General features: G+C 37.6%; 3 protein-coding genes and 1 non-coding gene across 5 annotated transcripts in view; 3 read left to right on the top strand and 1 right to left on the bottom strand.

Moving 5' to 3' along the window:
- Positions 1–7,915, top strand: part of yes1 (YES proto-oncogene 1, Src family tyrosine kinase) — a 52,661-nt gene extending 44,746 nt beyond the window's left edge. For both annotated transcript variants that reach the window (XM_088643432.1, XM_088643431.1), the window contains exons 10-12: positions 204–357; positions 1,523–1,654; positions 6,046–7,915. In XM_088643432.1, coding sequence (XP_088499558.1) covers positions 204–357; positions 1,523–1,654; positions 6,046–6,254 — 495 coding nt within the window. In that variant the 3' untranslated portion in view covers positions 6,255–7,915. The remainder of the gene's footprint in view (positions 1–203; positions 358–1,522; positions 1,655–6,045) is intronic.
- Positions 7,916–9,985: 2,070 nt separating this feature from the next.
- Positions 9,986–22,194, top strand: enosf1 (enolase superfamily member 1). The gene is made up of 16 exons (XM_088643428.1): positions 9,986–10,173; positions 10,588–10,690; positions 11,664–11,779; positions 12,156–12,242; positions 12,753–12,779; positions 13,959–14,031; positions 14,426–14,464; positions 14,554–14,636; positions 14,908–14,942; positions 16,571–16,658; positions 17,514–17,648; positions 18,086–18,127; positions 18,596–18,725; positions 19,985–20,084; positions 20,356–20,437; positions 20,922–22,194. Exons 1-16 carry the CDS (start codon positions 10,090–10,092, stop codon positions 21,024–21,026), a joined length of 1,329 nt encoding a protein of 442 aa, XP_088499554.1. The 5' UTR covers positions 9,986–10,089; the 3' UTR covers positions 21,027–22,194.
- Positions 18,303–18,375, top strand: trnak-cuu (transfer RNA lysine (anticodon CUU)). The gene has a single exon. It is a non-coding gene; the product is annotated as a tRNA-Lys (tRNA).
- tyms (thymidylate synthetase) lies at positions 21,378–27,425 on the bottom strand. Its single transcript, XM_088643429.1, has 7 exons — positions 26,924–27,425; positions 26,222–26,295; positions 25,958–26,132; positions 23,713–23,814; positions 23,337–23,512; positions 22,609–22,680; positions 21,378–21,753 (listed from the first exon to the last, which is right to left on the bottom strand). Exons 1-7 carry the CDS (start codon positions 27,150–27,152, stop codon positions 21,616–21,618), a joined length of 966 nt encoding a protein of 321 aa, XP_088499555.1. The 5' UTR covers positions 27,153–27,425; the 3' UTR covers positions 21,378–21,615.
- Positions 27,426–27,563: the final 138 nt, after the last annotated feature.

Here is a 27,563-nt window from a genome sequence, read left to right as displayed (position 1 = left end):
CTTTGCATGTTTCTTCAAATTCTTCTCTTTTTGGAAAAATATAATTCCTGTTGTCTCTGTAAACACTGTAGGGGCCGGAGTTGGTCTCAATGTGTTAATTTGTGTTGTACATAAATGCTTGATTACAGGTGGAACTCCTGTTCAAGATATTGGTGCAACATTAAAATTTGTAACTTATTTTTCTTTTTTAATTTGTTTTTAAGATTGCTGATGGCATGGCTTTTATTGAGAGAATGAACTACATACACCGAGATCTGAGAGCTGCCAACATTCTTGTAGGAGACAACCTAGTGTGTAAGATTGCTGATTTTGGACTGGCAAGACTAATTGAAGATAATGAATATACTGCGAGACAAGGCAAGTTGAGAATGTGTGAAAAAGTGCCTTCACTGCTTACTACAAAATGACACTGATTCATTTCACGGTGAATTTGTTAAAGGCTGAAAACAGATGCAGAACATTGCTCCTGTTAGTTTCAGTGGCTAACTTTCAGTTATTTAGAGCTGGCAGCTGTCTGGGTGTCCTTTTATGATTCATAGAAAAAAAAGTATTACTAGATTAATAATAAATGTAATTAATAATTTCCATTGATATACTTAAGGTATTCATTTTTAAATTTCCTTCTAATGGCTCAAAAGTCCTCACAGTGACTCCTGCTAATCGGCTGTTTAATCCATCTAACTGGGAAGTGGCAGTCAAGGAGATACCAGCTGTATTCAGCAAGATTCATCAAACGCTTGAGTCTTGAATGCTTCAATGGTGCTCTCATAGTCATTCTAGCTTGGTGCTCTGGTAGCTTTTCAGGCTCAAGCATAGACTTTCTCTGCAGCAGCAGTGCCTGTAGAACTTGAAATTCTGACATAAAATTTGAGGTATCCTCAGCAACCAAGACATTGTATGTGTTGTTATAACGGTTTTGTGCACCAGTCAGGTGACTGACATACAGTATACTGACTGTTCCTTGTGGTCAGGCTACTCCAAGCTATTTCTACTGTCAGATGTGAGAAAACTGATAAAGATATAATAAACAGAATGTCTGGTATTTCTTCTTGCTGTAGTTGAATTAAATGTAGTTCTGATCCATCCATCAGTGGCTTAGATTGAAAACTTGAAAACCAGCTTTTTATTCAAGTTATTTGTGGAAAAATTGCATTTGAGAAAACATCTCATATCAATTACTTCCATATGATTTTATTTGTTGTTAAGCCACGTTATCATTGTAACAGATGATATTTAAATCAAGGCTGTTTTTCTGAGGTGGGGTTTGCATTTTTGTTTCATGGGTATACAGAAAAAGAAAAGCTACTCTCAAAGTCTCTAATTTCTGTCGAAGGTGACAGAATACGTTTTGTATCTGTAGGAAAATTTTTACACAATGACGCTATGAATATATTGAAATAATGCCAAACTAAAATGATAGCTTTGAGTTCCTGGCTTAGGCTTTTCTTATTGTATTAATTTCTGTATATTTTAATGGCATTGTCTGGCTATTAATCAAGTATATTCTTCCTTTTTAACCCAGGAGCCAAATTCCCCATTAAATGGACAGCACCTGAAGCTGCTTTGTATGGCCGCTTTACCATTAAATCAGATGTGTGGTCCTTTGGCATCCTGCTGACAGAGCTGGTTACTAAGGGACGAGTTCCATACCCAGGTAAGAGGTACTGGAAGCTCAACGGCAGACAAACAGTAGCAGTGTCTTTGGCTGTAGTTCATTTTCACCCGAAAATGAAAGTAAGGCCACTTGTCAGTTGGGGGAAAAAAGAGATTCCTAACAGAAATTAGATGTTTTATAGTGATGCATTGGAGAAAAAGCCCATATGTACCATTTTCTACTGTTTTATTGTTCTAGCTAAACAATAAAGTGTTTATATCACTACGGTTTGATAAAGATGTACTTCCACCCTGACTCAAAGTTTGATGAGATGACAAAAATTTCAGATTTTGAAATAGAAGTTAAACAGAATTTGTAATGTGTGGTTTGATCATGTTGCTTGCCTGGAGCACCAGGGTTGTAATACTGTAGGTATGACAGTGATATACGGTAACTGAATGATTACTATAGCTGAGCCAGCTTTTAGATGTCTTCACATTAAGATGAGGCCTAGCACAAAGGACTGGCTGATCACTTGACAAAGACATTAAAACCCTCCTTTTTGACATTATTTTTTAAATTCCCTCCTTTGTAGACCCTCCTACATTTTTCAGTGGAGCTTGTTAAATGTGGTCTGTCTGTGAAAAGACGTCGAAGGCTTTGCATGTAGAGCAGACCAAGATTACAGTGGTACCATCTGGCCTTTAAATAAATTGTGATTTTGAACACTGAGCTTGTTTACAGCCATCTGCTCCTCTCCATTGTTTCACTGGTGATCTTTCATATTTCAGTGGTCGTGAACTGTGACTGGTACATTTAAAACTGATAGAAACAAAGATTTCCTCTAGGGCAACTTTTTATTTTTTGTATCTAAAATCTTTTTTTTTTTTGCATCCAGTCCTGAAGAATACATTATACCATGGATAGGTTTACATACATACCCTGTTGCTTTTATCTTTGAGTATCTAAATTCATGTTCCAGAAAAGGGTTAGATTGGTTTTCACATAACAGCTCTGTGAATGCTTGAAGTAATATAAGTAATGTTTCGGATTAGTTTTATCCTAATTTATTCTTGGACCTCTTACATGTTGCAGTGCAGCACACCCTTTTATTTAAAGTAGACCAAGACGTTAATTCTGGACTTCCAGACTATCTGCACTTTGTGAATTACTCCTCAGTGGCACAGGACGTCATCCAATATTTAGACATGTTTTATTTGAATTTTAAGAACATGATTGGATTTGTCTCAGAAAATAGGCATTGCATGATGAAGAAATACAATGGCATTCTTGATGAAGCACGTTATTCTGCTGCAGAATACCTTTTCAATTACATTTCTTTTATTACGCACCATCATGTAAATGAAAGCAGACATTTCACTGAATGTGAAGTGTGATGTTAAAGGAGCTGCAAACAATACTGAAGGATTTATAAGCGCTCTATGCAATTGAGACTCATGTATGTGGTAGATCTAATACTGTAACTTGAGAGTAGTAAAGAGTCCTCAAAACATATAGTAAAGCTGTGAATGAATAAATGCATAACCCATGGATTGGTACAGCACAAGATGGCACAATAAACATACCTTTGTGTGAAAAAGTTAATTAATTATCAGTTACACTTATATAGCACTTTTCTGGATACTCCACTCAAAGCGCTTTACAGGTAATAGGGACTCACCTCCACCACCACCAATATGCAGCCCCACCTGGATGATGGGAGAGCAGCAGCAATGAGTCAATACACTCACCACACGTTAGCCATAAGTGGGGAGGAGAACAGAGTGATGAAGCGAATTCATAGATGGGGATTATTAGGTGCCGTTGATAAAGGCCAATGGGGTAACACCCCATACTTTTTTTGAGAAATGCCCTAGAAATGTTCATGACCACAGAGAATCAGTACCTCTGTGTTATGTCTCATAGCACCTTTTTTCAGTATAGTGTCCCTGTCACTATACTGGGGCATTAGGATCCACACAGACTGCAGGGTGAGCTCCCCGTACTGGATCCACAAACACCTCTTCCAGCACCAGCCTTAGTTTTTCCCAGGAGGTCTCCAGGTACCAACCAGGCTCACACCTGCTTAGCTTCAGTGGGTTATCAATTTTGAGTTGCAGGGCGATATGGCTGCTGGCAAAAGATGAAGATGCTGGGTAACTGACTGCCTATTTCAACCCAGAACAATTAAAAACAAAAATCAATTTTATTCAACACAAAGCAAATATGCAGTGTGGATATAAATACCTTCCTGTAAGATTATCTCCCAGGATTTGATGATGATGTAAATCTGTGAAAACTATCCAGAAAAAGATGGCAGTGGAATGTGTTTGGATAAATTTTGGAATTATGCTGAATATTATTCTCAATTATTTGCAAAAAGCTACATAATATTTGTCATTGTTACTAATGACATGGATGCAGAAAGAAGTGTTTCTTTGTATGGGTTGGTTTTCACCCAGTATCATCAATCCATGAAAGAAGAATGTATGAAGTTCAGTTTACAGTGTAAATATTTTTTTATCATTTCAAACATAGCAAAACTTGGTATCTGATTATCATTTTTGTATATCGCTGCATTGTCTGCAAAACTGTTGCAGATAAGGAAATGAGAATAATTTACAAATAAGGAAGTATCAAGCTAGTATAAAAATCAAGTCCTAAGATCAACTTGTCATTCAAGCATATTAGAAAATTAACAATATTTACACATTCTATAATCAGGGAAGGCTAAGTGTTAGTATTAGTTTTCTTGATTTCTCTCATACAACTTGGTAACAAAGTAACACCTAGGAGGCACACTTAAATATTTATTTTACAAAAAGATACAGCTACACAACACAGAATCTTGTACAGTTGATAGTATTACCCGTATTTGTTACACATATTTACATTACTGTAAGCATAAAACTCCTATCTGCAGTTAATATTGAAACCATAGACCTCTGAGACTATCACTATGAGGCTATGAGACTATATGACTGTCTCTAGACATACGCCTTTATCAGACAAAGAGGGAACACTTGTCTTTTAAAAAATCTATACAAAATAACTCTAAACCAGATGGGAATGCTAATTTAATGGGAACCTATTTCTCTATTCCAAAATAAAGCAAAACATTTATATGCAAACAATGAGAGATTTTTGTTTCTTGTTGATTCTACACATAAGTGGTATTTCCAGCAATTCAAGATGGCAAGTATCATTGTTAAACCATAGAATACAGTACTCTTTCAGTGCTCAGATTACTTGAACATATTCTGATGTCTTAGTCTGCTGATTACACACTGGCCATGTTTACTGCTTCAAGGAACAAGGGCTAATGAAAGACAGTTGTTTCAATGTTCAGAGAATTCTTGTTGTTCTGAACTTACAGGATATGGTCATCCGTTTATTTTCTAACTGCTTTATCCAATACAGGGTCACGAGGGAGCCAGTGCCTAGCCTAGCAAGCAAAGGACATAATGCAGGATACACCCTGAACGGGACACCAGTCCATTGCAAAACACAGACACAAGCATGCACACACTCCAGGGCCAAGTTTCCCAGAAACCAATTAATCTACCAGTATGTCTTTGGACTATGGGAAGAAACCAGAGCACCAGGAGGAATCGCACACGACCACAGGGAGAACATACAGACTTCATGCAGATGAAACCCCAAGTCCAGAACTGAACTCAGGGCCCCAGTGCTACAAGGTGCTAACTGCGCCTTGGTGCTGCCCACAGGATATTGTCATGTTCTTGGTAAATCCAAACACCTGGTTGTCCCCAGGTGTTTAGCTTTTGAAGAATTTTACATACAGTATTTATCACAGTGAAGCACTTCCCCAGTTGTGGTTAATGACATTGTCCCCATCTGAACCAGAAATGTCTGAACTACACAGCTCAAACTCCCAAAAGATATTGCTGTGCACTGGTGCTGAATCTGTCAGTGCAGTAGAAAGTAAAGTTTGTCCCTGGCTGGAACCAGAATGACAACTGCCCCCAGTGCTCCAGCAGGATAGGGTGTTTGCCTCAGGGTGTCTCCTGAAATGAAAAATAAAGTTAATCCCTTTTGAAATTGTGAACACAATATGGAAACATAAAAGCAGAACAGAAACTTCAATCTCGGCTACATACAGGTTAACAACACTGTTCTAAAAAGATAATTGGGACAAACTTCACACAATCCATTTTGTGCTAGTTTTCCCCATGCTGATCCCAAAAATGCTACTTTCCCTAACTGCTACTACATTTAAATGCAAGTGTGGTACTGATACATGCAGAATAGGCCTTGTACCCTGTTCTGGTACAAAGAAAACACTGCCAAGGTTTTCTGTTGTGGCAAAGCTTGAGATTCACAGTTCGTTTAAGAAACTGGCAGTTCACTTAAGTGACTGGTTTCATTTAGATATCAAAAGGGAAAATGAAACTGTTGAAACCTGATGGATTATTAACCCTTTTCTGTAGGTATGGTGAACCGTGAAGTGCTGGAGCAAGTCGAGCGTGGCTACAGGATGCCCTGTCCCCAGGGGTGCCCAGAGTCTTTACATGAGATGATGAAGTTGTGCTGGAAGAAAGAGCCAGATGAGAGACCAACTTTTGAGTACATCCAGTCTTTCCTGGAAGATTATTTCACAGCTACAGAGCCTCAATACCAGCCAGGGGACAACCTATAATTGTTGCATACAGCCAATCAGGTCTCCTCATTTCATCCTTCAGTTATGGTTCCTGGAAACGAAATGGCTGTGCTTTCCTTATTAAAGGCAAACTGGAATTTGTTGTTATACACAAACCACTGTTTTTCCATTTGTTTTATTTCAAACACTAATCATGGACATGTACCGGATTCAGGGGCTGAAGGTATTGGTTTGTATAAAGTTTTCTCCTTTTATGTAGCAGATTCAAATGTAAATGTTAAAGTGACCAATATTTGACTGTACTATCTTTAAATCCTGTTGAATCATGAATGCCTTGCATTACTCTGTGACCTATCAGTAAGCTTTCCTGGAGAACATTGTTGATGATTATGTGTATTGAGCATAACAATTTTGAAATCTTATTTTTTAATTAAGCTAAATTGAAATGGGAGTGTAAACGCCCTGCTTTCAGGACTGCTTTCATCATTTCAACTGGAAGATATATATATTTTTCTTTGATCTAAATAGGTGGTTTTGGTAGCAGAGCTGAGTAGGTGAACTAATTTTTTTTTATCTTTGTTGATTTAAGTGTGATTTTGAGAACTTGTAAACAATTCTGTGCTAAGGGGTTCAAAAGAACTTTCTGAAATTCCTTCCCAGTCAATAATGTTTTTTGAAAAAGCATTTATAACACTAAGACGAAAAAGGATTTTCAAGGTAAAGTGTCGTAATTTATGGCTGCTGATGACATTGGCCAAGTACTTAGAACAGAAAATATGGTGGCAGGAAAAAGTACACATTTTTACAGTCTGATACTAGAAGATGTTCGGCATCAATTGACAATAGTACAGAGGTATTCCAGGTTTCTGATACGCTCCACAAATCCAGCACTCCATTCTAAGCATTTCTCTGCGAACATTGCAGTGTTCATGACTATAACTCAAGTGGCAGGGATAACTACAGAAAGGGTTTTACCATTTCCTAATGAAACATGTTCTTTTGTATTGTTTCTTTATGGTAATCCAGAAACAAATGTACACCAATAAACCAGCCAAATAAAATGAACCAGTATAGAAAGAAAATATTTTTTTAAAAAACTGTTATTTAAATGTCACTTCTTTAAAGGGTTTTTTTTTAAGTAACGACTCCCTCAATGTTAAAGTGATTGGTGAACACTAAGCAATAACTTTACAATGTGCTCATGCCCTGTTTGAACTGTAATGCAGGATTCAGTTAATTGTTTTGTGTGCATTTTATTTTAGAAATTTAGTATATGTAGTTTACAATCTGTGGAATCATACTTAGCATTTCAAACTGTGGCTGTAAAGTGAGAAGTGAACTGGGTTAGTTTCTGTAAAGTGAAGTCTAGTTCTGGGTGTGCTGAAACTCTTTCTGAGTGTTTACACAAGGTTTTGGTAGTGCTGAAACCCTGAACCAAACCAACCCTCTTAAAGAGTGCCATTGTTTGTATGTGTCTTTATCCTCATCTTTCTCCGTTAACCTATGATCGTGGGTTTTAAAAGGGCTTTGTACAAAGTTGTGAAAACCTAAGTTTTTTTAAAAAAATGCATTAAACATGATGGTTTTACGTACTGATATCTTAAATCTTTAAGTGAAACTAAGGTCTGGCGAATTATGGTTTAGTTACTAATCTGAAAAATTTGTACAGTTTAAAAAAATAAACTTATTTCTTGATTTTATTTCCCTGCAGTGCATTTCTTGAATGTTCTATTTTTTTCTTTCCCGGAAGCAGTTTTTTTTACTCTACAGAAAAGAGTGAAATTATGTTTGATGTCCCTTGTGAGCATTCAGTACTATTCAGTCTTTCACAAAACATGTTCACAGTATAAGAGCTTAACCTTTTTGGTGTTGATTCAACGAATTATATTTTTCCCAGTTCAAGGTAAAATATTTCCCCAGTAGTAGAACAAATCTTTTAATATGCATAAGTAATTGTTTCTGTATTGAGGTTGATGCTGTAGTGAAAACATTCTCTCTAATGAGAGATCCAATATCCTCAACTGCAAAAAGCAGCACTGTATAAGTCCTTGAATGTTACAGACTTGCATTATCCATTCATTTTCTAACTGCTTTATCCAATACAAGCTCGCAGGGAAGCTGGAGCTTATCCCAGCAAGCAATGGGCACAAGGCAGAACACACCCTGGATGGGACACCAGTTCAGTGCAGGGCTCACACAGACACAGACACATGTTCACACCAGGGCCAGCTTTCACAGAAGCCAGTTAACATACCTTTGTGTCTTTGGACTGTGGGAGGAAACTGGAGCACATGGAAGAAACCCATATGAATGTGGGGAGAACATACTACTTCCACACAGACGGTAAGATCTGGAATCAAACCCAAGCCGTAGTGTGTGAGGCAGCAATGCTAACCACTAGCCCTGCTGCCCTAGACTTGCATTATTCATCTGAAAATTGTGATTTCACAAAGTCAGCAAAATAAGTTGCTGTTCAAGTGACACCGTCTTGAATGAAATACATTTTGAACACCTGAATAATCTTTACTAACAGAAAACCTTTTTGTCTGATAAATTGCTTAAGTTAGTCATTTATGATCAGTTCCTTTGGCTTAAAATTTTTGTCTACAGATTTGGTGCATGAATTTGTAACCTTTTCACAGGTGTTTGGTGCAATGTGTAGATTTCCTAAATCTAAATATGAATTTGCAGTTGTGGAAGAGTAATTCATACTGCACTATGTACTGAGTCTCAGAAAGGATGAAGACTGTAAATCAGAGATGTGATTTTAGATAGGTGAACTCTAGCATTAATAAATAAGAATAGAAATATGACAATAGTTTTGCTTTCATACTTCGGTATTTCATTTCTTTTGGAGTTTATGACATCAAGAATGTATTGTTAGTCTCCAGATGTGGTTATGGAGAGACGAATGTTCTGGTTTTCAGTTTTTCTGAGTTTTTAATTTCCCTGCCATTACTGTACTGGATTATTCAGAAAGGTGGATATAATCTTTAGCCTGTGATTGAAGTTTAGGATAGGAGCACTGCTGAAAATTCAGAATACTCTTTTAGTATAATATGTAAACCTATTGTTGATAATTGTACTCTTGGTTGTCCTTTAAATTTAGTACAGTACCACTTTTGACTTGATTTAGTTTAAAAGATTAAAAAATGGAACTCTGCAGTTAATTAAAATACTCCCACTATATAACTGCTTAATATAATATACTTAATATATTATCCTTAATATACTGCTTGTATAACTGCTTAATTAACTAAAATCTCATGTTTTATCCTAGTAGAGTGTGGAAGAATCTTGTCAGAATGTGGAAGATTGTTTTATTTGATTTAGTAATAGCTCTAATCAGGAGTAAATGATCAACGAAATGAAAATGTTTTGATTCGAAAAAATATTGTACATCGAAATATTTTTTTTCAGGAATATCACTTCTGGTCTGTGTAATTTAAAATGAAGTATAATCCATAAATTGCTGGCATTTTATTTAAAGAGGTGATACCTGATTTTCGGTGTCGTAAATGTACACACAACTTCAGTAAAACTCTTATAACGCAGACATCTACAATTTTATAATTACTCTTGTAGCTACCGCAATCACCACAAATTGAATGATCTCGCTAATGTGATAATGTTGCTTCCTGATCAGCTACTGCCCTGTCTAAGCACTGCAGACGGTGTCTCAGCCGCTGTATTTCAGAGCTGATGGGACAGTAAATGTCGATGTCACATGACTTCCCACGTGAAAGCAGATGTCTTGGCTTCAACCAATCGCAGAAAAATGGGGGCGGAGTGAAAGCGTTAAGGGACGTTATTCCCAAGTGCAAAGATTTGTGATCTGTTACGCACCAAGGGTGTAATTTAAAGAATACAAGAAATGGTAAAGGGCAAAATCACGAAATTGTCTGTCAGCGACGTTAGGTTTCCGACTTCTCTTGAACAGCATGGGTCAGATGCAATGGTCAGTGCATTTTTACCAACTACCTTGCGGACTCCAAAAGCAAGAATGCATACTAATAAATGTCCAGAAACGAGTTTAAACTAGGAAAATAAAACATTGTCTCCAGTCATGCTGGTGCTTGAGGAGCATTTGATTTTTATTTTCAGATTTCTGGTAGTACTATTTTGGGAGACCAATTCCGTTGTCCGAAACTGTCACTTGTGTTAATTCAGCAATTCGTACATCGAAACCGCCTTTATAAGTTCCATAGTTTACTCGTTCCGAATAATACACATTTAGGTTTGCTAGTGGAGAACAATGCTGTTTGTTATCCACTCTCAGGGCTGCATGTAAAATAATATAATGATCGTATTAACTTGTTGGAAGTTGCCTTAAGATTTCACAAGTTTCATGCTGAAATCATGTGACTTGCAGCACACAGATCCGGATTACTCCGTTGCTTATGTTGTTATCGAGACAGAAGGTGGCTTGAAGGGATACGGACTTACTTTTACCTTGGGGAAGGGCACAGAAATAGGTAAGATAAAAAGTACATACGAATGCAAAGCGAACTTTTTGTTGTTGGTAGTTTGCTGGGAGTTTATTTTCTGCAAGAGCGCCCTCCTTCGGTAGGCCTCTCAACATGTGTCTACTGTACGTGAGCTTTATACTGTTATATCTAAGGTTGCACTAAATTGGAAGGATTATTCTTATTTTTAAATGCTTGCCTGAAATCACTGAGTTTAAAGATTGTTGATTATGATTATTTTATAATCACCATCAACAAATATAATTTTAAGTATTCTGGCTTTTTACAAATATTTGTAAAATAAAAGTGTAAATATCTTTTTGTGTACAATTATTTGTATTGCAAAACAGCTTTCGAAGGTTTTTGAGATGATAACAGATTCATTCACCAGCCAATTTAGAATAAAGTTCCCCATATCACTATTTTTAACTTTAAAAGCAAAATACTAATAACAAATATTCATATAAACAGACAAATCCATAAATCTTAGAAATCTGTTCTAAAGTGTACTAAAACAGATCAGCAACCTATTGTAGAATTGACTGTTTTGTGACAGATGCTGTATCGATTATTAGAAATGTAGAAAGGTAAATATATAGATTGTGGTTTTTCTTTTTACTCTCAAAGCTCAGTGTCAAAACACCATTATTATATGTTCTCTGATGCAAAAAAGAAGCAAATGACTGCATCGTATGTAGCATGTTTAATGCCAGTAGCATGCCATTTATATTCATTAATGATTATCCACTTAATTCTGTGAATATCAACAGAAGAACTTATTTCCAAGATAATAAGATGCTGAGTATTAGCTGCTTTAGCCCACAGCAAAAAAGAGATTCTACAGATATTTTGTGACACCATATGGTTTACAGTTGATCACTTAAGTCAAACCGTGAGCATGACTAAGTTATGAATTACTTCATTTTTTCCTGCATTGCTGAAAGGAGAACTAATTAATTTCTTTGGACATATTTTTTTGCAGTTGTCTGTGCAGTGCAGGCCCTGTCTTCACTTGTGATTGGGAAAGACTCAGAGGAGATTGTGAATGACTTCCGAAGTTTTTACAGACTGTTGACAAGTGATGGCCAAATGAGATGGGTAAATATACTGTATAGTGAGACAAGGCAAGGGCAGGGGAACAAGGTATATTCTTGATGCGGCTTCTGTTTCGTAAAGATTAATTCTGGGAAGAGTTTCTAACAACATTATGGCCTGGGCCATGAGCAGTTAAATGTACTGGTTTAACTTTTTTTTTTTTACTGCTTTGAAGAACGATGGAAGAATAAAGTCTTCAGCAAGACATCACTTTTGTCATTTCAGTGTAATTTCTTGTATTAAACAAAGCCGAAAAATGATGCTCCTTGGGGAGCACGAGCACCACTGTCTTTTCCCTGAAGGCCTCTGAATAGATCCGAATCAATCAGGTGAGTGACGGGAGCATCAGGAATGACCTCTCCGCGATCCTGTCTGGCAGCTCGGCCCCGAGAAGGGAGTGGTCCAGCTGGCGGCGGCTGCGGTGCTCAATGCAGTGTGGGATCTCTGGGCCAGAGCAGAGGGCAAGGTGAGTGGCCCTGACGTAATTGGTTTGTTTTCAGAGTGAAGGCACACAGCCGGCACAACACCCAAGGAAAAAACGTCAAGCTGGTTATTTGGTTCGTCTGAATTCCCCAGTTCCGTCATTGAGGGGTTGTGTTTGTCCCGATGCCGGTGTGGTGGAGCTGGGCAGGGGCTCTTTGGTGAACTACCTAAGGTAGTCCAGTGCAGGGCAAGTCACAGGTGGGTTGTTTTAAAAAAATAAGAACATTCAAAAACAAGAAAGTGCCTTTCTTTGATGAATTATTACTTTAGGATTCAGGAACTCATTTATTGTGTGATTTTCATTGTAATTTTGCTTTTGGACAGGCTGCATACACAGCCACGACACTTTCCTGTCCTATAGGCTAGTGCGAGGTTTGCAGAAAATTGGTTTGGTGAAATATATTTTTGCCTATAATAAAATAACCTGGGGAATGACAAAAGGGGAATATGAAGGTGATTTTATTTTTAATCGTTTTGTTTTCATTTTCAACAGCCACTTTGGAAGTTGCTGGTAGACATGGTAAGTCAATTAAATGATAGACTTCTGTAAATAATAAATTATAACTTAAAAAGTGCAGCTCATTTTACACATAACCAAAGTATTAAATTAGATTTATTTGTCACTGAAAAAATTTGATCCTACAGATCAGTGATCTCAATTTGTGTTCAGCTGAAGTCTTTGATAATACATTTAATAATACATAATACAGGTGGATGCTGCACATTGGTGGTGGTGGTGGGGAGTCCCCATTACCTGTCAAGCGCTTTGAGTGGAGTGTCCAGAAAACCGCTATATAATTGTAAGCAATTATTATTATTATTATTATTTCAGCAGAGCTCCACATCATTAATTACTAGCTCAAGCAGTCTTGAATTTCCACTTTCTTGGTGTGAGACCCATTACCCAGTAATACTGTTTCTCAAGTATTTTGTTTATTTCATAATCCTGGCTTTCACGGAGCTGCTCAGAAGATTTAATAATATAACAATAGTGTATTCTGGTGCAAATAGAATGTTAAACCATGAAACTTTCCCTTCAACAAGTACATCTTAATATCCAGCAGAGGGCGCCTCTAATCTTCAGATAACGATAGTCTAGTAGACGATCTGCTTATTATTATTTTTTTAATCGACTTGGAATCAAACATTCATTATTATTGGTGCTACTTAAATTGATCGTCTTTTTGCAGAATTAATGTTAAACATTTTGATAACCTGAATAGAAAAGTTCAAATAAATATATACAGTACATATCTACAGTATATGGTTATATGTTCATTTCAATATAAATGGTGAAAGTATGAGGTGGCAATAGGGCACAGTGGTTAGGACTGCTGCAGTGGCTGCAGTAATGGTGCCCTGGGTTCAATTCCTGGAGTGTTAGTGTTTGGAGTTTGTATATTCATTGGGATTTCCTCTGGGTGTTCCAGTTTCCTCCCACAGTCCGAAGACATACCAGTAAGTTAATTGGTTTCTGGGAGAATTGATCCTGGTGTATGCGTGTGTCTTTGTGTGCCCTGTGATGGACTGGCGTCCTGTCTAGGGTGTATCCTGCCTTGCGCCCATTACATGCTGGGATAGCCTCTGGTTTCCCAGCAATCCTGAATTGGATAAAGCAGATAGAAAATGGATGGATGATGAAACTGTCTTCATTACAGAAATCTTAAGTACAGTACTTGACTATAAGTTCTGCTTTCAGGACCCAGAAAAGCTCATTTCCTGCATAGACTTCCGATATATCACTGATGCTCTCACAGAGAAGGAGGCTTTAGGTGAGTTAATCTTAACTGTTTATTGAAAGTCAGTTTACATTTAAGAAGACATTTTCCTTTCTCTGGCAACACAGTACATATTTTGTAGTACTAAATTAAAAAAGTGATCAAATGATTCAAACCTGAATCGACTACTTACACATTCTGTATGGAAAATAAAGGACTACAAAGTAAGAGAATGCTCATCTCTCTAACTTAACAATCAGATTCAGCTAAATGTACATGTCGTCTTGCTTTGCCTGTACCTGAAATGTTATTTTTTTTCACCAGAAGGAACTTGTTTAAAAAGTTTAACTTTATGCACAATTTATATACTGAAAAAACAAAACTTACAGATATCTCCCTTTGACTGTGAATATATATATATACACACACTATTGTCACCTCTTCTCAGATATTCTTCGGAAGGCTCGAGATGGAAAATGTAAGAGAGGTATGTGAACTTCCATTCAAATTCCTGATTTTTGCTACAGACTGAGGCCCACACCTGTGCTCACAAATGACTGATTACTTCTATTTTAGAGGAACACATGCTGAAGGAGGGATATCCTGCATACACCACCTCCTGTGCCTGGATTGGTTACCCAGATGAGCAGTTAAAACAGGTTTCCCACAGAGATCAGGGTTTTTCATGAGAGACCAAAATCAGTATCAAAACAAGATTTAAATCCTCTGCTGGTTTTATCATTATCCTGGCAAAACAGCTGAATTAATAAATGGTTAAAGAACGCTGCAGAGGAAGAGAAAATGTACAGATGACAGTAAAATGTCATTCTGAACTGAACATTTTCCTTCTTGTACAGTTTGAACACATAAACTATCAAACATTAACATTATCAAACATTAGCATTAATAGGGATCTGTGTTTTCTTTCAGCTCTGTTCAAAAGCACTGAGTGAAGGGTGGACGAGGTAAGGAAATTGAAATACTGAACACTGGATTTCAAGGCTTATTTGACATTAAATTCCCATTGTTTTTCAAAAACGTATGGTGGTAATATTTGAGCGTTTTTGATGCCTTCCAGCAATAGGTATTGGCGGGGTTCACAATGTGAAGGTGAAGAGATCCCACCCATCAGATTAGCTAGTACTGTATTTTAATGAGAAGTACTGTAGGGGGAACTGTTGTCCACTGTGTATGCTGCCTTGTGCCTGTTGCTTGCTGGCATAGGCCCCAGCTCCCCTCTAGCCCCATATTGGAAGATCTATCTCACTGCTTGTTTCTCCTGTCACTCCTATCAGGTGCCTTGCTTATAAATCGCATTGCTCCAGATAAACCTCAAGGCAAATCTACGAAATCGCAAGCTCTCTGTTCACCACCTCAGTTTTCTTATTAACATCAGTCCAAATTATCAGACTGTAACAGACTTAATACATGTGCATCATTAAAAAATATTATTACAAACTGTATGCATTTGTTTTCTGATTTGTGCTGATTTAAGTGCACATAAAAATATATAACAGTTCTGTACAAATAACATAAAAGGCAAATGGATACCCATAGAAAAAATGTACAAAGTAGATTCCACATGTTTTTGTGTTGCTCAGTGTTAATCATCATATCACTTCCAATAACTGCCTGTCTAATTCAGGCCCAGAGTCTCTCCTCGGAAGTATTGCGTGCAAGGCAGGATACACCCTGGACAGGACGCCAGTCCATCACAGGGTACACACAATCACACCAGGGCCAATTTTACAAAAGCCAATTAACCTACCGATACTGTATATGTATGGACTGTGGGAGGAAACTGGAGCACATGGAAAGAAACCCAAGTGAACATGGGGAGAAAATTAAATTTCCACACAGAAGGTACCCCAGGAATTGAATTTAGGGCCCAAGCAATAAGGCAGCAATGCCAACCACTCTGCCACTGTACTGCCCTTGCTCAGTGTTGTTTTTGTAAAATGTTTCTAGTCATCTAGTGTTTAGATGTTTTCATAAATATGAAAATGTATCTTCACATCACTACGGCCCTGGCCTGCACTATCAGTGAATGAACACACAACTTCAAGCATAGTGATCATGTAGACTGTGTCAGAAGCGCTGGGATCATGCTGTGTTAGTGGGACGAGGTAGTAGTACTGTACATAAAAATAAGAATTGCATTGAGGCTGCACTGTAAGAGCGAGTTGTACATGGACTTCCTAGTGGGAATGGCTAACTGGTTATGTGAAGGATGAGTTCCTAACCTGCAACTGTGTGGTAAATGATGAAGTGACGTTAGCCATCCCCCAACTCTCACCTCCATTATACACTGATAGAAAAAACAGAGCCTGCTTCTGCATATTGAAATATTTATATTTATATTTTACATTTGTTCATTACCACCCCCCCAAAAAAAATTATTGCAATATTGTATTTTTATTTATTTTCATAGATTATATAATTATGGATGTTTTTTAGATTTATGGAAGTTAATCATAAGTATTATTGCACAGTGGTGATGGAAACACTTTATTCAGTTCTTGGCTGTTATATTTACAGTCCACTCTCGGCTCATGCTGACTGTAGGTTTTACATTCCAAATGTTCTACTGCAGGTTTAAGGTAAAAGTTGGAGCAGATCTGAATGATGACATTCGCCGGTGCCGTCTCCTGAGAGAGATGATAGGACCTGACAAAACTCTGGTATGTGGACTTTTCTTCAGCATTTCTTTTAAATCACAACTTTTGAATTATTTATTCTGAATCACAACTGCATTCTCACCAAGTAGTGAACAACTTGCATTGTTAATATTTAAGATTTCACCACTTGTTTTTGTTTACAGATTTTAGCAATCTGTTTTACACCTTAAGTGCCCCACCAGCACTGTTTTACTTTGTATAAATTGCATTTATGGACATATATTTTGATATTATTACGTAATAAATATTTGTTGGTGTTAAAATACATTTGAGCCTAGTGTTTTCTGCTATGATAACTTGTTAAAACAGCATAGTTTGACTCTCACCAGGAGTAAGCAGTTAGTGAAATACCAGTTGAGTTTGGGTGAGAAGAAAATAAGGTTATTTTTAGCCGTCTTTAATTCACACTGATCAGAATCTTCAAAAACTAGAACACAACAACTATAAAAGTAAACTATATATGATCTTTATATACAGACATATGAAGTGTCTAATTAAACATACAAATTAACTTTTTGTGTGGTGTTCTTCCTCATTAACATCATTTGTTCCTCTCTACACATTCCGTTGGGTTTGTCAGGTTATATAAACATGCCTATGTTTTTTACAGTAATTGAGGGCCCTATCAAATAAAAAAACAGATATTAATTCCTCTGATTAATTCTGTTTCCAGTGTATGATGCCTAATTCTGTACCTGTCTTCTCAGTCTTTCTTGTAGTCTTCACCGGCCGGTGAACCACACTGTTTCCCAGTGGCATTTGTACAATCCTTCAGTTGCACTTTGAGAACTCTTCTGGAGCAGATAATTAGCCTTTGAGGGTCATGTAGAGCTCTCCTCACAGCCTGCCTTGTTATAGATGATTGATGCCAATCAGCGATGGGATGTTGCAGAGGCTATTGAGTGGGTCTCCAGACTGGTCGAGTTCAAACCTCTGTGGATAGAGGAGCCTACTTCCCCTGATGACATCCTGGGCCATGCGGCAATTGCCAAGGTGTGTGTGTGGGAGCCAGCAGATGGCACAAACTGCTGTGTTCTAATTGACCACATGTTTATTTTATTCCCATCTGATATCGGTGGAAAACCTTGGCCCTGTGCACAGAGAACACTGTAATGAGCTGCCTGGCTGCAGTAGGCATGTTCTGTTTTTAACAGTTCAGCAGTTCCCATCTAGGCAATGATGGAGACTGGGTATGAGAGGGCAGGTGATGATGAATTGTATTGTCTCTGGTGTTTTTATTAAAAGATGAAGACTACAAATGAGAACTTTTTTTGGCTTTTGGAAACTTTTTAAGTACATTTCCTTCAATGCAAATCTCAGCAATGTTAGTTTTCACACAGCGCAGCTATCTGGGTATACCATGGTGAGTGCACATTAGCATATTTCTCAAAGGTTTGTGTTGAAATAAGCTTTTTCTATTTGTGTTGTAGGCTCTGGCTCCCCTGGGAATAGGTGTGGCAACTGGAGAACAAGTGAGTGCTTTTGCACAAAGTGTCCATACAGGATAAGATGCCTGGCACAGAATCTACTCTTTTCCTTTACCTTGGAAAAGAGTATTCACTGCTTGAGGGGGATAGTATTGCTTATAAATATACTCCTCTGCTGTATTATTAAAAATGACTAGCTCGAGTAATCAAAAATGACTTTGCCCGACTAGCTCAGTCAGTAGAGCATGAGACTCTTAATCTCAGGGTTGTGGGTTTGAGCCCCACGTTGGGCAGTGCCCGTCTCCTTATTATTAAAAATGTATGTTTATGTTCATTGTGCTGCACATCTCCACCCCTTCTTAGTTCAGATTATTAGCACTTTAGGTACTCAAATGCCAGATGACTTAATTAATTAGATTTAAGATTTTGTTTTGTTCTGTATTTGTCTTGGATCCCACTAAATATTAATAAACACATACCCATATGCTCTGAAACTCAAACATGTTTTCTCAGTGTCACAATAGAGTGATGTTCAAGCAGCTGCTGCAGTCGCAGGCTCTCCGGTTTGTTCAGATCGACAGCTGCAGACTGGGCAGCGTCAATGAAAATCTGGCGGTGCTGCTGATGGCCGAGAAATTTCAAGGTGATAAAATCAAAAGTGCTAAAAAATACATATGTACTGTAGAAAAGCACCTACTCAAAACTGGTTAGACGTCTAGCTATCTCAACAACCTTTTCTATTCTTGAAATTATTTTGTCGTCTTATTTAGCAAGAAAACATTTTTACTTAATATAATGTGTATTCTGGAGAATAAATTTTCAATGGAATTTTGGTAAATATCCCTTTCTGTATATTTCCCGAGCAATAGTCACATAAATTTAGAATTTAAAAAAATATTACAAATAAGAGGTTTGCATTCAACCTACAATGATTGTTTGGTTGTTAGTAATGTAATGATCCAATGACCGTCTTTACTTTTCATATCTTAAAGGATCCCAGTGAATCAGCTTCACTTGACTTCAACTTCTACTTTTACTTTAAACAGCTGTCAGTGTGTACAAACCTGCCCATTAAAAAAAACTACTCTGTTGGTTTGTTGGATAGGAACGTGCATTCTTAATTGTATTGACAGTACTTATTATTATTTGTTTGCCACATTAATCAAAATTTCTGTCCACAAAGGTATCTGACTTGATACTCCAGGTAGTTTCTTTATACTCCCTTACCAAAATAATGTGAATCACCACCGAATAATGATGGTATTCAAGGTCTTATGCTTTTCACAAGCTAACCTTGCATTATCTGCAACAGAGTCTGTTTTACTAAGAACATCTAATATTTTAGCCAGTGAATGTAAGTATTTTTAATGTATTTGTCTCTGTAAGTAACCCTTAACTACTCCCTGTGTTACAATTGGTTATGACAACCTGGAAATATATGTACAGTATACATTTGAACAAAAAATAAGTTTGCTTTATTATCCCTTTGTGGGGAAAAAAAGTTAACAAAGTGATTAAATTTGGTCCAAATATTTCGTTAAAAAAATTGTGTTAGGCATTGGGTTAAGCTTTTTAGAAAGTTAATTGGCTATTTAATTCATTCGTTTGTATTTTAAAAGATGTAATAATAATTAGGTTTTGCTTATCTACTTTTCTCTCACTTGGTAGAATACACAAGCATAAGCTAAAAAAAGGTTTTAACGGATTTTTCAGAAAACCTTTGTACATTAGTTGGTTGAGAATTGGAAGTGGAAAATACATGCTAGGAATTATATCATTTATATAGCTGACTACATATAGATGGAAGTGTCCATTACAGTTATTGACTATGAAACTGAATTGTACTGTTTATCTACCTGTTCACTGGTTCACACTGTGCTGTCACTGGACCTGTTCTTATAGTTCCTGTGTGTCCCCATGCTGGTGGAGTTGGACTCTGTGAGCTTGTACAGCATTTAATACTTTTCGACTACATTGCTGTGTCAGGAAGCCTGGAAAATAGGTTAGTTCTTTACTTCCTATATTTTACTTACTTTAGATTTAATTATTTCTTCTGTACTATAGCTATTATGGCTTTTTCCTCCCAAGGAATTGATTATACTGGATTGATTGAACCACTTGCAGTGAATTCCAAGTGTCTTAACTGTAACAGATATGGCTGAAAATACTTAAATATTTGGACTATATTTCATTTCATATTCAGATACAGATGCTGTGCTTCTTTTTTTAACTCTTTTCAATGTCCTGTCATAAACTAGTGTTCTCATTTGCAGGATGTGCGAGTACGTTGATCATCTTCATGAACATTTTACAAACCCTGTGGTGATTAAAAATGCCTCCTATATGCCACCAAAGGTGTGTTTATTATTGTTTTCACATTTTGTTAAAATACAAGTCTGGTCCTTTCCTTGGATCAGTTGTTTGAGCCGAGAGTCTGAGAAAGAAATGTTCTCACAGCTCACCGTCATTATCATTGCTGTCTCTATTTCTTCCTCTGTTTGCATGGGCTTCCTCCAGGTGCTCCTGTTTCCACTCACAGTTCAAATATATACCGGTAATTCTGGGAAAACTGGCCATGGTGTGAGTGTGTGTGTTTGTGTCTGTGTGGGCCCTGTCCAGGGTTTATCCTGTCTTGCACCCTCTGCTTGCTGGGATAGGCTCCAGCTCCTCGGCAACCCTGTGTTGGATGAAGCGGTTAGAAAATGTATGGAGAAAGAGCAGGAATATAAATAATAGGATATAAAGGGTTAAACCTCATTTAGTTCTCCCCCTTGACATCAACTTGACATACTGTAACTGCTGTGGGACTCAAACATGCAATTATTTCATTCCCTGGCAGAATCCTGGATATTCCACAGAAATGAAGGATGACTCAGCGAAGAGACATCAATTTCCTGATGGAGAGGTCTGGCGGGAGCTCCGTGCTAGTCGAAGGGTTCAGTAGACGGAAACTAGAGATGAAGAAGCAGTTACTAACAATACTTTGTTGCTTATGAAGTGTACACAATTTTTCTAAGAATTTTCAATCCAAACTAAAACTGGAAGTGTCTTGTTTGATCAAATTGCCTCTATAGAATGTTTTGTCTGTCTGATAGTCTCTTGAATGCTAAATTTGTATTAACTCGCTTTCTAGCACCTTAGATAAAATATGCTCTGAATCAAACCATGAACTAAGATGTATCCATATCATGATATTTTTCAAAATTTAAATGGTTTTAGCAATAAGGCTTATTTTAGCGTTGTTTAATTCAGAAATAACTTCTATACCTTCTACTCAATCATATCAATTCTGAAATTAATATTAAAATGATCTTTATTAGAAAAATGTCAACATGTTAATTTGCACATTTTAAAGAGACCTTAAGTAGTATTATTTGCAACAGAACACAAAGCTGAATGATACAAATAAATAACATTAGTAAGAGCAGACATTGCTATTAATAGACAGTAATAGCAATAGAATAAAAAAATCATGTTACCAAAGAACATATGAAAAGAGAAACCCATCCTAGGTAATCATGGAAGTGTTATTGTTAAACTGCCATTTGCATTTTAATTGCTGGATGGGGGTTGTAATCACAAATTTCCAAATCTTCAGCCCGGAAGTCATCAATGTTGTCCACTTTGCGCAGGATTTTCAGTTTAGGGAAGGGTCTGGGCTCTCTCTGCAGCTGTAGGAATGGACACTTTAATTACACCACATCCTATACACACCGTGTATAAAGACAAAAAAAAGAAGAGCTAGCGCTCCCCTTCAATTCAGGGACTCAATATAACAGTTGGATTTACGGTTATAGAGACAGTTTGTTAGTGTTGTTCTAGATGTGTGCATTCTCTATTCCAGTCAGGTTTTTGAAAGCACGAACATATTCTGTGCAATTCTCATTCTTTTAACTTCTTATTAAAAAAATATGAAGCAATATATAGTATCCTCAGCCTCCGAGCCCCCACCTAGAAGACTCAAAATACTGGAAACTCCCAGTGAAGTGCTCACTGTCTCTCAAGGATTTTACCATCAAGTCCTATGTGTCAGAACTACATCTGTGACATACTGTATGCATTGCTTAGGAAACAAAAATCTATTACAAAATAAAGTTAAAATAAAAATCAAATATTGTCCATGAAGTCCATATATTGTCCATCAAATCTTTTCAAATATTTTATGTAAAATGTTTGATTAACCTCCATAATTTAGACTTTGGTTAGAACAAAATGTAGACAGCCATCCATGAATATTAGGCTTGGGAACTAATGTTCTGTATTGTGCTCAGTTACAGCAATAATCAATCTTAATCTGATGCAGCGGTGAGATAGCAATGTGCAGTGTACAGATGAACGCATCTATATGACTCATATCAGCTTGTCTCTCAATAATAACAGATATTATTGTATGCTTTTTGGAACAAGGTTACAACAAACCCACTGTACTTGTTTGGTTGCTAGAATCTTATTGATCCAAAACAACATGGTTTGGCAGCTTGATTCAGACGCACAACAACCATTATAAAGGAATGCAAATAACCTACCTGGATTTTCAGAGGCTCTATGTGGTTGATGTAAATGTGTGCATCTCCCAAAGTGTGTACGAAATCACCAGGCTAAGGAACAAATAGACAAAAGGAGAATAATTAATATCAAGTTAAAATATGTCTTTACATATTAGGGAAAACAAAAAAAAATTTAATAATCAAGCTGCCTTTCACTTTATTAAATGCACACCACAAAAATAGTTTATGGACAAACATATCTGATGAACAATATAATAGAAATAAATCACTATTTACTTAATTCAAAGTAACAATAAATCCATCGCATCTTGTTTCTGACCAGCTAAGGGCTTACCACATTTTTCCATTGGGATCAGTCTGTGTATATTTTAATAAATGTCTAACAGATAGCACTTGAAGTCAAATTCCTAAAATTCACTGTAAAAGGATCTTTTAATCTAATAAAACAGATTTCAGGGACAATGAAACAAACATGCCATATTTTCATCCCAAGATGTGTATGGCTAAATCTCAGACTGATATCCCACATCTCTCATCTACAGTACCTGAGAAAATATGTTTTAACTTGTTTTAACCTTGGTTAACTCCATTCTGGTTGATCACTTAACTATTCAAACTCAACATGCTCTTTAAACACTTTAAGACAATTCCTTCAAAAAGATTAGAAGGATCTGGGCTCCACTTGAACCAGGCTGAAGAGCACTGTCTTGTAAGACTATAATGCAGACACCCCCCCTGCTGGTTACCTTCAGCCCAGTGACATGAGCGATCATGTACGTGAGCAGCGCATAGCTGGCAATGTTGAATGGCACACCCAGCCCCATGTCTCCTGAGCGCTGATAGAGCTGGCAGGACAATTCACCATTGGACACGTAAAACTGGCACAGGGCGTGACAGGGAGGAAGAGCCATATTAGGCATATCTGAGTAAAAAAGGAAATTAGTCTCATGAAGGGAATAAAGAAAATGTGCTGTAAGTAGAACAGTGTTTTTCTACTCCTGATTCAGGAGCCACGAATCTCTCTGGTCTGATTCTCTTCAGGTAAATGTATTCACAAATATTACGGATCAATGTATTTGTAGGGGTACAGGTCAAAGCATGTAGTCAGATGACAGGAAATACCTTTGGGATTCCAAGCACACATGATGATCCGTCTGTCCTCAGGATTGGTCTTGATGGTTTCTATGACCTTCTGTAGTTGGTCCACGCCTTGCCCTGTGTAATCTGCATAGAAAACACAACAGCAATTAGAGAGTATGTCTTATAACTTAGTCCAGCATCTCAATAATGGTACCAGACTATTTTCTCTGCTTAAGAGGACTTTTACCCTATGTATACAGTATACACACGTAGTGGGCATAAAGATGGAAATCTCAGAGTTAACTTTAAGTAAAGTCAGTACAGAGCTGGACTACCATGTGCAGTTACTACAAATTATATGGGCTATGGCACAGAATCTACTGGTGTCTGGAATTCTGTAGGAGGGATGCAGCACCCCTCTCTCACACTTAATGTTTGTTAATGGTTAATGGTTGTAAAAAAACTATTTTAGGTATCAGTACTGTATATCCCATTAATGCTCAGATGGGTTCACATTTGGTGACTGAAAAGGCCTTTATATATGCATAACATTAATATCACGTTCATCAAACCACTGGGAGATCACACATGCTCTGTGGAAGATGATCAATCAGTACCATAAACAGTGATTAGAATTAATTTATACTACTATGCTAGGAAACTGCCCCTAATATTACAGAACCACCAGAACTCTTCACTGTTGGAAGCAAGCACTCAGGGGTGTAGAGTTCTTTACCTTGTTGGTGCAACATGAGCACTTGTTCGTTTGTCAAGAACTTTGTCGAATCAGGATTCATCTGACCTGATTACTCTTGTCACTGCTCAGAAGTCCAATGCCTGTGCTATTTGCAGCACTGGACTTGCAAGCGTGCACAGTCAGCTGTCATGTGCGCTGCAACCCTACACAGTGTTCTGCTCGTTGGGAGTTCTTGGCAGACCAGTTTTGATTGAATTGGTTGCTTGTGTCCCAGGTTGAAATTTGTAGTTGTCTGATCTGCAGTTGCTTCCCTGTTTTGCCTTGCTTCTCAAAATAATGCACAGATATCACAATCCTGGAGTATGTGCTTCAGCCCACTATTTGCAGATAAGTCTTTCCATCAAGACATCACCTTAATCATCATTGCTCATGAAACATCAGTAGGCTGAGCTTTTATGATCACTGAAACTCCTGCCAAATGTGCCCATCTTTCAAATGTACTGGTTTCCTCTTGACTAGCCAGCAGCCATATCACCCTGCAACTCACAACTGGCAACCCACTGAAGCTAAGCAGGTGTGAGCCTGGTCAGTACCTGGATGGGAGACCTCCTGGGAAAAACTAAGGTTGCTGGTGGAAGAGGCGTTAGGGGGGCCAGCAGGGGGCGCTCACCCTGCGGCTCATGTGGGTACTAATGCCCCAGTGTAGTGACGGGGACACTATACTGTAAACAGGCGCCGTCCTTCGGATGAGATGTAAAACCGAGGTCCTGACTCTCTGTGGTCATTAAAAATCCCAGGGTGTTTCTCGAAAAGAGTAGGGGTGTAACCCCGGCATTCTGGCCAAATTTCCCCATCGGCTGTTATCAATCATGGCCTCCTAACAATCCCCCTCTGTGAATTGGCTTCATTACTCTGCTCTCCTCCCCACTGATAGCTGATGTGTGGTGAGCGTTCTGGCGCACTATGGCTGCCGTCGCATCATCCAGGTGGATGCTGCACATTGGTGGTGGTGGAGGGGAGTCCCCATTACCTGTAAAGCGCTTTGAGTGGAGTGTCCAGAAAAAGCGCTATATAAGTGTAAGCAATTATTATTATTATTATTAATGCCAGTTGGTTGTCCAGCATTTCTAGCATTTTTACTCATAACTTCCCAGCATACTTACTGTAGGGTTATTTGCTTAATTAATGCACGAGCCAGACCTGTGTGGAAGCCCTTGCTTTCAATATACTGTACTTGGTGTGCCTCATTTACCCAGGTGTTTATATTTTTTGTCCACTACCTGTATGAAATATTACCATAAGGAACATAATTCAGGTTAAAGGATATTAGTCACTCAAGTATGAATATAAAACAAAACCTTCTGATTTTATTTTAAATAATATTTCAGAACTTTACTTTAGTTGAAGTGTAAAATCTTGTTATTCACCTCTTTCCCATGGTCCCAGCTGTTTAGTTATCAATTAAAAAGAACAGCATCTTTTAGTTAAATGACTTATTTAAATGTATAGGACCAAAACAGTTTCATAACATGGCCTTAATAAGAAAGCAAAGCTTCTGATACTGTATGTACCCCGAGAGTTTTGCTTTACCTGTGTGCATGTCTTTGTATTCTGCTCCAAAGTGCCTCCACTGAAAACCATACACTGGCCCTAGGTCACCTTCCTCTCTGGAGGTAAAGCCACTCTTGTCTAAAAACTCCCGGGATCCATTTGCATCCCAGATTTTGACTCCCTTCATGGAGAGCTCCTTGGAGTTTGTAGAGCCCTAGAAACAAGAGCCAAAATCTGGATGGTAATTACAGTAAAACCCAAACATTATGCACATACTATACTAAGGAAATAAAACTATTTTACCTTAATGAACCATAACAGCTCTTCCAAGATTCCCTTCCAGAATACTTTCTTTGTAGTCAACAGTGGAAACTGATCTGTAAAGTAAGCAAATGAGTTTAATTAACCAGTCTGTAATTAATTTACAATGCAAGATAAGGAAGGTGAATGATTTTACCAAGCAGCTCCACTGCTTCCCTTTTAGTTTTAGGTCTTATACAAGTTGTTTATGCTGTTTTTGCAGAAATAAGTAGAAAAGCAATTGTTATTTTACAGTATATTATGCTAATACATCATATCCCAATTATACAATAGAAACAATTTGCTAAAAGGCACATAATTTGCTTTTTAAAGTCCTTATTGTACAAATATGTAAGCATTTGCAACAAATACTTATGCTTATCCCTCGACGAACCTCTATTGATTCCCTGTGTTTTTGATCAAGTGACCAAGACGGTTCGCTAAAAACGATCGAGTTTATTAAGCGCAAGGTCAGTATACTTAAAATATCTAAAGCTAGATATACTATTTTAACGTCGAAAAAATTTGACTACAGAGATATTTTGCGTGACTGCTGAATTTTTAATTTAACATGACAACTTTTAAATAAAGTATATTCTCGAGGAAAAGGATTTTTAATTTTGGCTAAATGTTTTAAACTACCGAAAAAAAGTTGAAACATTGTGCATCCTAATTTTTTTATAACATTAATAATAAATTACTTACCTCGAAGGCTGTATCTCGCTTGTGAGCCAAACACTGAGATCACTCCTGTCCCGGTCCGATCCCCTTTCCGGGCTCCAGTTTTAAGAATATACTCCACCTGATTCAGGTAAGCTCTCTCGTCACAAACCACAGGAAAGATCTCTGTCTGACAACACGCTTTACATTGATCCTTGTCGCTGGCTTCAGGACGAGCAGCTCCCTCGCAATTTATTTCTGCAGTAGCAGGCATTTTAGCTTTTTCTTTATATTTTAAGAACTAAAGCGCTAAAGGGATTTATCTTACAATTCCGCTGCAACAAGTAATATACTTCTAAATGCACAATCTGATTAGTTTGCGCAGTTTTATGTGAACACCTAAAGAATATAGTCTGTCAATGACAAAATCCCGCGGAATTTAAAATTAAGGCGCCACTCGTCAGTTTCCCTCGCAATGGGGCCAGAGCTGACATCATTTCCGAAAACAAGGGTAAACAGGGCAGGGGTTCCACTCGCAGAAGCAGGAAAACATTGCAGAAGCTGCTCCAGTTATGCAGGATTTATCGAAGTTAACGTCTCCTCACGTTAACCGAAAAATAAATCTCGTTGCATAGCTTTCACGAATGTCATTTTTCCCTCGCGCGAACTTTTGGCGTTATACAGT

Source organism: Lepisosteus platostomus, chromosome 8 (assembly GCF_059453375.1).
Source record: "Lepisosteus platostomus isolate fLepPlt1 chromosome 8, fLepPlt1.hap1, whole genome shotgun sequence".
Classification (NCBI taxonomy): domain Eukaryota; kingdom Metazoa; phylum Chordata; class Actinopteri; order Semionotiformes; family Lepisosteidae; genus Lepisosteus; species Lepisosteus platostomus.
This window is presented reverse-complemented; position numbering and strand designations above follow the sequence as displayed.